General features: G+C 46.1%; 1 protein-coding gene across 11 annotated transcripts in view; it reads left to right on the top strand.

The window, feature by feature from the left end:
* The first annotated feature begins 2,814 nt into the window (after nt 1–2,814).
* Nucleotides 2,815–13,851, top strand: part of cadpsa (Ca2+-dependent activator protein for secretion a) — a 71,529-nt gene continuing 60,492 nt past the window's right edge. For 8 of the 11 annotated variants that reach the window (XM_029826892.1, XM_029826886.1, XM_029826885.1 and 5 more), the window contains exons 1-2: nt 2,958–3,537; nt 12,450–12,563. In XM_029826892.1, coding sequence (XP_029682752.1) covers nt 3,169–3,537; nt 12,450–12,563 — 483 coding nt within the window. In that variant the 5' untranslated portion in view covers nt 2,958–3,168. The other 3 variants (XM_029826883.1, XM_029826890.1, XM_029826891.1) reach the window with 3 other exon arrangements.

Here is a 13,851-nt window from a genome sequence, read left to right as displayed (position 1 = left end):
TAATTTAATTTTTTATTTACTTTATTCTTAACTTTTTCTAGAATAACTGTAGTCTTCTCTTTATTGAAGCATTAAAGGTCCTAAATGTGGGTTCTTGCGCGTCTTTGGGAGCCTCATCTTTGAATCTCTCTCATTCAGAAACATTCACCGTCGTTCTGAATGTTCTCATTTTTCAGATTATCATTTATTTCAGCTGACATTACCTCCATGATTCTGTTGCCCGGAGCAACTTTTTCTTAAGTTGAAACCTTTGCATCTCCCCCTTCTGGCGGCAAAGTAAAGTGCAGGCCTGTGAGGTTCTGCTGCAGGCTCTAGTTTCCTTTGAAGAACCTTCAACTGACTGTTTACGGTGCTCAAATAAATCTGCTGCTAGACGATCTCAGCCAACGAGGCTACCTGTCAACAGTTTAGCAACATGGCTGCTATAAAAATTCGGAAAAACTGCTGCAGATTTTGAAAGCAGACTTTATTTAGCTCTACAGACTGGCAGGTACAAACAAAAGTCAAAGTGAATGTCAGGGCCTATAAGGGCTGAAGACAGAAAAGGTTCGTTAAGACACCAAAGGCCAAAATGGGATCAATTAAGGAAACCGCAGTTGAAACCGACAAGAAAAACAAGAGCAATAAGATCTAATAAAAAGCCTTCGATACAATCAACCATAACACTCTATTCAATCAACCGGAACTCTGTGGGACCGGGGGACTGGTCCTGGACTGAAAGAGTTATCATTGCTCTGGGTAGCTGGACGTTGCTTGTGGTGTCCCTAAGGGGTCAGTATTGAGCCTTGAATTGTTTAATCTCTATCAGCAACCTGGATAAAGTATTCGGGTGGTTCAAATTGGTCAATTTCATGGATGACACAAATATTTCATTAATCTGGTGGAAACACTCATAAATGGAAAAACAATAAAAATATGTAAAGAGTAAACACAAATGTATTAATACAGGTTGTTTAGTGGAACAATGAAAAATCATCCTTGATTATTGTGATTATAATTCACAACTCCTTAAAGCGTATGGTAAGGTGACGAGAAGAGGATAAGCTCTGACTTTATCAGACAACTATCAGGACCTTCATGGACATGAAAACAGGATGCAGCAGTACTTCTAAACGTGCAGTTTTCTTGTCTCTTGAGTGTTGTCTCAGAGCAGATTGCTTGATATCTTGAGGATGGAGCAGCATTATTGAGAGCAAGGTGGTCAGAGTTGGAAAGATGGTCTGTGTTGAGCCAACAGAGAACACAAGTGCCTCCACCCATAACAACACTCCTCCGGTGTGCACACTTCATCGTTATACTCATCAGAGGAGGGGAGCAAAACAGGCTCACCCCAGCTCCTCTCTCAATCCTACAGAGGTCTCTAGAAAGGATAATGGACAACATCTCCAGTCAGCACTGAAGGAGAAGAGCTTGGAAAGGGACAAACAAGACCCACTCTGTTGCACTGGTGGATTTAGGTTACATCTGAAGACAATACAGACCTGTGAGCATCTGCACCCATCAGGCCTTCTCTGGGCAAGGAGATCATGGCTTGGAATGCCCTGTGGGCCAGAGGTTTTGCTGTGTGGAACTTCTCTCCATGTCTGTGTGGATTGAGGAGCTCCTGACTTGTCCAGACTTGTCCTAACAGAATATATATGTTGGTCTCCACTGCAGAATCAGTATTTATTCAGTATTCCCTCAGCTGAGGTGCTTCTCTGGTGTGTCAGCGGCATCAGATTCCTCTCATCCAACACAAATTAGTCTGGTCTCTGGTAGGACTTCAAACCCAACACCAGGAGATCCACTAAGACAGCCTCAAGTCAGTCAGAGTTGCTTGCCTGGTTCATGCAGGCCTGAGCAGCAGGAGCTGTGGTTACCGCTACAGGGATACATCGCCATAGCAACAGATGTGGCGCAGCTAGGGAGGATTACTATAAAGTGAGATTAATGGTCAGTAAAGTATCTGAATCTGAGTCCACATGTCTAAATTGTTAAATCACCATGGTAACTAATCCTCAGATGAGTTTTATGGTTTAAAAAATAATTCATTGACACTTGCTATAAATTTTGACAAATGGATGTGATAGTTATGACTTTATGATGGTCTTTGCCTGCCGGCAGTCAGGAAGCCAGTCTGGACAGGTCACAGCTAGACTGGGAACCATCATCTCCAAATTGTCCGTGTAGATTCTCAATCATCCAGGTCATTGTATCCAAGGTAGTTTTCTATGTCAACTGGACTGGGTTTCTTCTCTTGAAGACGTTTCGCCTTCTATCCAGAACGCTTCTTCAGTTCTGAAATCGCTGGGGAGAGAGCTTGAAAATATATAGCCCCTGTGGACCATCTGCATGCTAATGATCTGGGTGGTCACCTGAGAGTCGTTAGCAGGGTCGTTGGTCGGAAGAAAGAGAAGAAACCCAGTCCAGTTGACATAGAAAACTACCTTGGACATGATCTCCAAATCAACCTTATTTGCCCATATCCAAACTTAAGACGTTTCAAAGAGGACGGCACAAATATTTTAACAGAGCAAAACTCTGGGAAACAAGTCGCCTGAAATGTTCTTATACTCTTTAAAAATGAATCTTCTAACAAAAGAGTTTGGATGATAGATAGATAGATAGATAGATAGATAGATAGATAGATAGATAGATAGATAGATAGATAGATAGATAGATAGATAGATAGATAGATAGATAGATAGATAGATAGATAGATAGATAGATAGATAGATAGATAGATAGATAGATAGATAGATAGATAGATAGATGAATCGGCCCTTTTATTGTGAAAGTCGACCACCTGTTCACTTTCCGGCCTCGTGATGTCAGCTGGATCATCAGGTGTCTTGTGAGTCCCAGTCGGATCATAGTGATCGCGGAGCATCAGTCGACCGAGTTGGAACGCCCCCCACCACCTCCCTCCTCCTCCTCCTCTTCCTCCAGCGACCCCTCCCCTTTTACGTCGGGTAAATCCCTCCCGTTGCGGCTGCTTGGCAACAATTCAACAAGCGACTTGAGAACAGTTTTCGATTCGATTTTTCCTTCCTTGTCCGCAGGTCGAGGCTGATCTGACGGGATCTCATCAGGCATTTTCGACTCTCTTCGTCTCTTTCCTCCCCGGAGCATTGACACTGTAGATCCGCATCTTCACTTTCCAGTTTCACCTCCGGGGAGAGACTCAGCATGTTGGATCCGTCTTCCAGTGAGGAAGAAGGAGATGAGATAGTGGCGGTTGAGCACAAAGAAGTGCCGTCTCAGAAGAGCCTCGGAGGATCACGACTATCCCCGGGCCGAGCCGCCGACGGCGGCGGCGGGGGCCGCAGCGACGTCGGCGGGGCGCTCCGGCCCCGTGCCCACGGGTGTGGAGGAGTCCGACCTTCCAGCCCCAGCCCCTCGGTGTCGAGCGACAAGGAAAAGGAGGATCTGGAAAAGATGCAGCGGGAGGAAGATGAGAAGAAGAAGCGACTCCAGCTGTATGTGTTCGTCATGCGCTGCATCGCTTATCCTTTCAACGCAAAGCAACCGACTGACATGGCCAGGAGGCAACAAAAGGTAAGCTGGGGGGTTGGGGATGGGGGTGCCTAAGTCAGCCCTGATAGCAACTGTTGCATCCACCATCAGACGTGACTGCAGTCCACCGCTTGATCAGCACATGGTTGTGGTGATCAAAGTGTAAGGAGAACCCTAACCCTGATCCACAGGCAGGTTCCTCAGATACCTCCGCTGGTGCAGAAAAGGCCTGGCTAGACTTTTGCTGTCCAAGTTACAGCTCTTTCATCCCTCGACTCAAGTGAGATAAGAGGTCAGGCTCAGAGGCCCGGGCCCCGCTGGGCTTTCTGCTGGCCCACAACAAAGAGCAAAACGCAAGCAGAGAAACAGGTGTGTCAGTAATATCCACTTCATCTCTCTGAACTCCTATTCAAACACACACACACACACACACACACACATGCACATCCTTGTGCTTCCATATTGGTAAAGACTTTCATAGACATAATACATTACCCAGCTCTATGCCCTAACGCTGCACCCCAACCACCCCCTGATCCCGACCCTGAACCAGATGTAACCTCAAGTTTTAAACCAGGTCTTAAGTCTCCAACAGTCATTAGAAGTTGTGAGGATGTTGGCCAACAGGTGCATTTGTTTTGTAAAGCAGGTTTGAAGGGAAGGGGTTATCCTGTGACCTCCTCCACCATCACAGCTGTAATCTCTGCCTGTTCCCTCACATGAGAACTGCTGCATTAGTGCCTCTGCATTGATAACCAGGCATTCACACCTGAACTGCACTATGACTGTGCTTTAACAGTGGTGTGGGGAAAGAAGAGGTGTACTGACGCAACCTTACTTGACTGAACTGAAAGTTAGTGATTCTGAACATGTTCAGAAATATTGTGAAGCATTCTGTTGTTTCTACCAGACAGAGCATTGACTGTAGAAAAGGCCATGATTAATGTTGTGCCGATAACATCAGGAGTAGTGCACATACCAACCTCACATCACCGTCAGCCACTAATTAGACTGTCAGGGAGGAGGTCAGCTGGCTTGATGCTCATCCTCTGAGCAGCATGTGCAGATATTCTTAAAGTGTTTCAGACCACAAAAATATTAATGGGAGCTTTTATTTGGCTAATGATCTGCCTGTTCCAGCTCAGTGACAGGAAGCTTTCAAACATGAGGTGGCAACGGAATCGTCTCCATTTGCAGCTCTGTTGCTGCTGCTGCTGTTGCTGCTCTGCTGTTGCTGCTTCCGTGAAGAAGGCAAACTGAGGTGTCATGTGAGATAGAGGACAGATGGACAGGACAGGCCTGAAAGACAGCTGGATGTCTGTCTGGCAGCTCTCATTATCACCCACCCATCATGGTCGACACGGCACCATGGTAATAGGTGTCACCAGCTCACCTCTGAAAATCAAGTGCTGAAAAAGGTTGATGACCAGCCATCCTGACACTGATTCAGCAGACTGGAGAAGATGTTTGTGGAGAATGTTCAGCTCCGTCTGCTGTGGTTTCTCTCCCCTGTGCGTTGTAAAGTGCAGGTGGACAGTGTTTTACTATGAAAAGGCGTTCTGCTCTCCAACAGTCAATGAAAGGCTGTAACTATGGCGACAGTGTGGCTATAGCTGTCTGTTGCTGTCAGGCTCAGTGGAATTTAATTTGCCCTTGCTCAGCACAGCCTTAGGGTGTAAAATGTACATAACAGAGTTGCAAATGTATCCATTAATATATATGTGTATCAAGACTGAATTTACACTGTTATATTCAGGTATAAAATCAGATGTGGTCTTGGCAGAGACAGGGAGGTGACATGTTTAGGTGTAAAAACAGTGTTTTAGTAAAACCTTCGAAAGTAAAAGGGATAGAAAAAACAAAAAGGTGGAAATGTGCAGCAGTGTTGATATGTGTTGAAGGTCCTGTAAATCTAAATATAGCAGCAGTGAGAAAATAAAAGCTGTTTATGTGCAATTGGTCGCTATTTCTTATCCTGTCTGAATTAGCTGACCAGTTGGTGGTTATTGCCTGATATATGAAAGTACTCTGCAGGATATTGTAATGTGAGCAGTTTTACCTGCTGGTAGAACATGGTGGTCCTATAGAGAGTACTGCAGAACCTCAGCAGGGGGAATGGTCCACAGTAGGGGGTGTGAGGGGCCACTGATGAGGTTCCTGGCTATGGATAGGCGCTGGAAGTATTGCTGCTGCATCCTCTTGACCACGGATGCCATGTTCACAGGCCAGGTGAGGTGGTGCTCCGAAGACCTTTAGGGTGCTGCCCTCCTCCACAGCTGATTAGAAATGGAGCCTCGACAGGGATCTCAACTAGCTGCTCTCTGTAGGTGTAGACCAAGAGTTATGGTCCCCTATAAGGCCCATCACTGAAACGTTATCAACCTTTGCCTGATGTACTTGATACAATAATTCATCAATTTAAATCTAAAAGTCACAGTTCTGCTACTTTAGGAAGTTCCTGAGTGGAAACAGAGACAGAAGGTCTAATTTGACATTTTTGGTCTGATCGCACTTGAGCTCGTACGCGTTCTCAAAGACATTAGCCAGGAAGTGTGCGTTGCTGCACAGCGCCAAGGTCATGTGGGCTGAAAAAGATGGAAAGCTGAGGCTCTTGTCCTTTCTGCACCTCTCAGACTTAAGTTAGATGATTGTGTCCCTTTAGAAAGGTGTAAAAATGCAACCGCCTAAGCTCCGCCTACCACTGCTGTGCAGGATTGCAGACTTATTACAGGTAGAAGGGAACCTGACACCTCCATGGTTCTATATATAGGCTACATATATGAGCTACACAACAAATGGAACGTCTTGTAGTGTAGCTTGTGTTGTCATTATTGTTGCTTGTCATGTGTTTTCTGGCTGTTTTTCTACCAGCTGGTATAAAGACTTTTCTGCTTCTTTTTCATTTGAAGTTGTTTTTTTCTGCTGATTAATCCGGGGAGGACGTGATGCCTAGGTGATGCTCTCCAAACACAATCAGCACATCTGCTTATTTAATGCATCACAATAGTGAGTAAATGAGCCCGCTTTTCCTCCCTCGATCTGCTACTCAACTCCACTCATTATCATTTTTGCATTATGTTTCCAATTAGGACTTAAAGGGAACAACCATCCAGGGGGGCTGATCCTGGGGAGTTGTACAAGTTGTGAAAGTTTTTGAGGTGTCTCCTGAATTGGTTTATTCTACAGCGTATGGAGCTGTGGAGATGGAGCTGACCAGACCCCTGTAGCCCACTTCATTAGCTTCATTAACCTCTGCTAATGCTAACCCAAGGGCCTCATTATAGTACTGAAGTACTGACACGGTCTAACCGTCTGCCTGCCAGAACCATGGCCCGAGAGCCCCGTTAGACTGAAATTCCTGGATACCTGTAGCTCTGGCGGCACCAGACCCGGCATCATTCCACTGCCTCAGTAAGTTCTTGTCGAAATCTGTTGAGATGTTGCTGAAGTTACAGAAATATGGAGTTGATGTTATCGTGAATTCTTCTATGATCTGGATGTAGAGAGATTTTGGAGTGAGAAGAAAGAGACAAGTTTGTTGCTTCAAAGAAAAATAATGATCCACATGATTTAAACAGTTCTGCCTGTGACCTCTCAGGACTGAATTTTGTTTTCTTCCAACTCCGTTACGATTGGACAGGTTTAAAGCCAGAAGGCTTAAACAGCCTGAGCTTCACCTTTTCTCACCTTTTGACTGACCAAGGAGCGGATCTGGGTACAATCGGGATGATGATCTCTGAAAAAAGAGAAGGGAACCTTTTAGAGTTCATCATCAAAGGCTTCAGGAACTGTTGCTTGCCTGTACTGGATCCACTATTTGCATAATTAATGAGGAGTGGGCTTTAGCATCTAATCAAGATGACCACAAACACACACGCACGCACGCACACACACACACACAGACACACACACACACACACATACACAAACACACACACACACACACAGGTGCAGCGAGTGTAATTAAACTGGAGGGTCTTCATATAAATCTGCACTGTTGAAAATGGCATCCACATCATCCTCCTCCTCCTCATCATCATCTTTATTGGTGCCATATTTGTGTGTGTGTGTGTGTGTGTGTGTGTGTGTAGGCCGACAGCCTTCCTCTACCAGTGGCACGTTCAAATGTGTTGTCATGGATTGATTAATTTTGATGGGTGCAGTCGGAACCTGTGCAGTATTTGTGATATTTGGGCTCTGGGTCACAACTGAAACTTGTTGAGATGATGTTCACATAGTGCTCATGATGTTGACCTGCTGCAGGCTCCTCACTGGGTTCTTTTGCTTTTCACAGTGTTCAGGGAGGCTTGTTGTTTAAGATAATTCATGATTCAGAGTTGTAGTTTGTTTAAAGGCCTCAGAATAATTGTTTTTAAAACTGTTCTTTGACGTTAATGGAGACAGAGAAGTTAGTGAAGCTTCAGACCTGTCTTAGAGACACAAAGTCCTGGATGTCTTCAAATTTCCTTCTCCTTAACTCAGGAAAAATTGAGGTCATGGTGTTTGGTCCTGAACCTCTCAGGGACAGATTAGATCACATGATCACTCTAGATGGTATCTCATTAACATCTAGTCTCTCTGTGAGGAATCTTGGAGTAACTTTTGATCAAAATCTCTCCTTCAACTCACACATTAAATTAGTCTCTAGAAGTGCCTTTTTTCACCTGAGGAACATCACAAAGATTAGGAACCTACTGACGCAGCATGATGCTGAAAAGTTAATTCATGCTTTTGTTACTTCTAGGCTGGACTATTGTAATTCTTTATTATCAGGGTGTCCAAACAACTCTTTTAGAAGCCTCCAGCTGATCCAAAATGCTGCAGCAAGAGTTCTGACAGGTATTGACAAAAGAGATCACATAACTCCTGTAATGGCGTCTCTTCATTGGCTGCCCGTTAAATTTAGAATAATTTTTAAAATCCTCTTTTGACCTACAAGGTCCTCAGAGGCCTAGCTCCATCCTACCTGGAGGAGCTAGTGATACCTTACCAGCCCAATAGACCGCTCCGCTCTCAGAATGCTGGTCTACTTCCAGAGTTTCTAGGAGTAGACTGGGGGGGCGTGCATTTAGCTACCAGGCGCCCCTGCTATGGAACCAGCTCCCTGTCCAGGTACGGGAGGCTGACTCCATCACTACTTTTAAGATCAGACTTAAAACCTACCTCTTTGAAAAAGCTTATTGTTACTAATTCTGTAGTTCCAGTTACTATTATAGACACACATATTATCATACTTAGGGGGTCATCTAATCATTAGGTTAACCCTGTTACGATACATGGTGGTAGCAGACCCGAACGCAGGCCAGGACACAGAGGTGGAGAGGTCAAGGGCTTTATTTACAGGGAAGGGGAGCACACAACAGAAACAGTCCTCCTGGACCGCATGGGGATCGGGAGGCAGCGTCCGCCCGTCCCAGGTCCATCGGCGAGTTCCCAAACCAGACGCAGTCCCCCTGGACTGCCGGGAACTCGGAACACCGATGAGTCCTCAAACGGCTGCAGTCCTCCTGGACCGGCGAGGGCTCGGGAGTCCGGCGCAACACGCTCGCCTCACGAACGTGCCCCGAGACACTGAGGGCAGAGGCAGTCCTCCTAGACTGCAAGGGGGGCAGGAGCGGTCCTCCAGGAGAAACGGAACAGCAACAGGAACACAGGAACAGGAGCCAACACCAAGGAACCCAAACAAGCTCCCACACTAGACCAACGAACAGACTACCAACACGAACAGGAACACTCAGGAAAGTGAACAGACACCCCGGCCCTGACAGTCAGGCACAACCTGCTTAAATAGGCAGCAAGATGTAAATTGCCTACAGGTGCGCCCACCTGCAGTGCCAGCTGCACCCGATTGTGCTCAACACCACACCCTGCAGGCCACAGACAGACACAACCCAGAAATCCCAACATTACCTCCCCCTCAACGGGCGCCTCCTGGCGCCCAACAAGGACCATCAAGCTGAGCACAGCAAAGACCAATGAACAGACTCCCAACACGAACAGGAACACTCAGGAAAGTGAACAGACACCCCGGCCCTGACAGGCAGGCACAACCTGCTTAAATAGGCAGCAAGATGTAAATTGCCTACAGGTGCGCCCACCTGCAGTGCCAGCTGCACCCGATTGTGCTCAACACCACACCCTGCAGGCCACAGACAGACACAACCCAGAAATCCCAACAAACCCAGCTGGCCATCAGCAGGAGGGTCCCCCTACATGAGTCTGGTCCTGCTCAAGGTTTCTTCCTGTTAAAGGGGAGTTTTTCCTTGCCACTGTTGCTTGTCTGGGGTTAGGCCCTGGGATTCTGGAAAGCGCCTTGAAACAATTTTGATTGTAAAAGACGCTGTATAAATAAAGATTCTGTGTGTGTGTGTTGTGTGTTAATGCTTCAAACCTCAAAACACGTGACCTTATGAAGAGAACTCTTGTATTTCAAATATCACTTAGGCTGTTTGTTGAAAAATGATTTGATCTGGGTTTTGAATATCAGAAGATTTTAGATGAAAGCAGCGTGAGAGCCATGTGGGCGGAGCCAGGGTGACCACCCGCCGACGCCTGGCCTCGTCTTCATGCCTTCTCTGTATGACATGTTGCCTAGCAACCCCCAAAGTTCTTTGATCTGTATCAATAAGATCGTGGTGTGGATGGAACCAGAAAGAGGCCTGATCCGCCTCAGGGTGTATCAGAGCATATTCTACATATTCGTACATATTTAACCTTAATGATGACAGAAAATATCAGTTTTAATTCTTGTCAGTACTGCTGCCGTTGGTCAGCATGTAAACCCTAAAGATGATCCAAACCATTGATCCAAAGAAGCATTTTCAGAGGAAGAGATTCTGGAGGGGAGCTTTGGAGAAAGAACCTTTGTAAAGTCCTTTTGGTTGGCCCACAGCTCAGCTCACACAAGTGTGTGAGTGTGTGAGTGTGTTTTAAGCTTTTTGAAATCTACTCTTGATTGAGTGATGGTGACCTTCACTGTGATGACTACTTGATAATCTGGGATTAAGTCTTCTTCTCTGCAGGGGAAGGAGAGGGTTAACCTCAGTGCATGGACTGCCGCACATACTGTACATTGTGTGCGTAATTCAGTTTTTACATTCATCATTTGGGATTGTTGGCCTGGTAAACTACTCTAGACCAGGTCCTCAACTGAGGGAACAAGAGCTGTACTTCCTGTTCTATCCAGGATGTTGGTTTGGGTTCTTTGTTGACTTCTGTTATGGCCGTGTTCTTCCGGATATGAAATTCAGCCATGTTCAAATGTTGCCTTTCTGGATGATCTGGACTGGATCAGCTTTAGCTTGTGCACTTCTTTCTCAATATTCTCAATATCTGCTAAACGGAGCACGCTTATATCGGATTTGTACATCCTAAATATTGGTATGGGTTCCAAAATTCCTGGTTGAGTTCTAGTTTAAAGATAAACTTGTGAAGGAGTCTCCCTGTTGTGTCTGCATTGGACTACAGGATAGTTTCCGGATGTGACGGTTGCTATGCCAGACATGGTGTCATGTTGTCTTGTTCCGGCGAGCAGCCAGGCAAGCGGCCAGGCAAGGACACTGGCCACACCCCTGATGGAGCCAAGAGCCAGGGCCGGGTCAGTGGGTCAGGGCAATTGAGACCTACAGAAGGCGGCTCAGGAGACATGATGGATCAGGCAACGACGATCAGGCAACGATCACCGTCCTGTACATAAACACAACGTGGACAAACCTTCTGCTCAGTCAGTGGTCAGGGACAGGGTCAGAGTCAGAGGTCGGCTCTCTGCTGCATTTAGATGCACCCCGACCTGATGTCCAGCATCAGGTCCTGGGACACATTAACGTGACCACGAAAGCTCATCTGATTGGTCAGTCTCAAGACTTTGTGTAATTAAGTAGGAGTTTGTATCACTGCTGGTGGATCTGGATTGGGAGCCTGCTGGTTGAACCAGGTTTCGGTTCATGACCAGAGTAAAACCACATCTTCTCTCTGGTGACTTGATCCGACCTGTTTTGTTAATGTTCATTTCCAATGTGAGACTCTCGTCCATCTCTTTGCTTTGATGATTTTGTCATGCTTCCATTTGTGTCCGCACTCCTTCTGTTATCAGGGGATGCGCCCCTCTTTCCTTCACCTCTGCAGACGCTCCATCCCCTCCTCCGCAGAGTTTCAGTGGTAAGAGAATGAGATGTTAACAGATGTCTCTTAACATGCACAACTGGACTGGAAAAACTGCAGAACCTGGATCCGAGAGTGGAAAAGAAAACAACTCCTAAACTGCCGGGAACATCGAGACTGAATATAAACTCCAAGAAAAATGAATAAAAAATCTGCTGTCATTCGCAAAATGGTAGGAGCCAGAAAATAGGTGATGTGAGCTTCTCTCTGCTCCATCTCCAGATAACGGGACAAACCAATGATTACCAAGAGGTATGCCCCTTTTGTGGTGCAGCAAATGCCATTGCCCTTCTCTTACTGGTCACCTACTGGTGCAGCCGGTCCTGTGGTGCTGGCATGACTCTGAGCTGTTCATTGACAAAGACGACAGTGCTGCACTCGGATCTCCACACTCCATTGGCCAGTTTCTGTCCTCAGCCCCCGTAACTGTTGCCATGGTGACTGTAGCAGAGGAAGTGGTATGTGATTAGGGCATTCCTGATGGGGGTCAAAGTTGAGCTAAACCCAGGCTAAGCTCGCAGCCTGCGCCCGTTTACCCACAACACACCAGTGTTTGATCAAAGGAGGGTGGATTGAAAACACAAGCCTGTTGATGCATCAAATCTCCTAAAAGCAACACAGACGCATGTGAGAGTGGGTTTCTGGAGTCTCTTTACATGTCAGACCCAGCTTGACTGGAAAAGCTTGAAACATCCGGTACAGTTTCCACTGTCTGAAACCTGCTTTTTTGGATGGATGATGATTGGAGCTGTGGCATCTGTGTTTTACCTGTTGTCCTTCTTTGTGTCCCTCAGATCAGTAAACAGCAGCTGCAGACAGTCAAAGAACGTTTCCAGTCCTTCCTCAGTGGAGAAACGCAGATCGTGGCCGATGAGGCTTTCATCAATGCTGTCCAAAGCTACTATGATGTAAGTTTCCTCTAACTGTCACGGGACTGTCTGACACTTGTGCTTGATCTTTGTTTGAAGCAGGACCATCCAGCCTTTTATGTTTCTATCAATGTGAGCATAAAGAGACCCTCTAGAGGGCACTGTGGCAGATGAGAAGCGCTGGCCCAGTTCCTCGGGTGTCTTCATAATCACAGATGCCAATAAGGCCCAGAATCGGGGTGCATCTAAATGCAGCAGAGAGCCGACCTCTGACTCTGACCCTGTCCCTGACCACTGACTGAGCAGAAGGTTTGTCCACGTTGTGTTTATGTACAGGACGGTGATCGTTGCCTGATCGTCGTTGCCTGATCCATAATGTCTCCTGAGCCGCCTTCTGTAGGTCTCAGTCCCAGAGGAAGACAAGTCATCCTCTCTCACCCAGAAATGGCACCACAAAACCTCCTCATGTAGTTTGACTGCTTATTCAGCTTTGGCACTTTCCTCTGTGGTCATGATACAATATGTGGGTGCACACCAGAAGAAATACTTGGGAAGGCCGTGAGAAACATTTGATAAAAGTGAGGCAACATTTCCAGTTCAGGCTCTGTGTAATAGTGCCCAAAAGCAGTCTTGACTGTAACAGATGCTTAATAAATGAAGTTAAATTGAAAAAGTTGTTATGTTCAAGATTCAAGATTCAAGATGTACTTTATTCATCATGTTACGGGGTCTCTGACAAGCCCTTAAACTTCTTAAACTTCTTCGCCCCTGTATATTTTTCTGAGGCATCTTCGCTAATGCAGAAATCCAAGACCACCACGTGTCTTTTAGATCCCATCCCACCACACATGTTGAAGGATGTTTTACCAATGATAGGCAGCTCTATTCTTGACCAGATCAATTGGTCTTTAGTGACAGGTTATGTACCCCGGTCCTACAAGGGGGCAAACAAACCGTTGCTTAAAAAAACGTTACTGGATCCTGATGTGTTTGCAAATTATAGGCCAATATCCAACCTTCCTTTTATCTCTAAAATTCTTGAGAAGATGCTGCTAACTCAGTTACTGGAGCACCTGCAGAGGAACAGCCTGTTTGAGATGTTTCAGTCAGGGTTTAGAGCTCACCACAGCACAGAAACAGCACTTCAGATCATGGACTGGTTTCTATGCTGGTTCTGCTGGATCTCAGTGCTGCTTTTGATACAGTTAATCACAGCATCCTTATAGAGAATGGAACATGTGATTGGGATTAAAGGGACAGCACTAGACTGGTTTAGATCATATTTATCAGATAGATATCAGTTTGCTCATGTCTACGGCGTTCCCTC

Source organism: Takifugu rubripes, chromosome 19 (genome assembly GCF_901000725.2).
Source record: "Takifugu rubripes chromosome 19, fTakRub1.2, whole genome shotgun sequence".
Lineage (NCBI taxonomy): Eukaryota > Metazoa > Chordata > Actinopteri > Tetraodontiformes > Tetraodontidae > Takifugu > Takifugu rubripes.
This window is presented reverse-complemented; position numbering and strand designations above follow the sequence as displayed.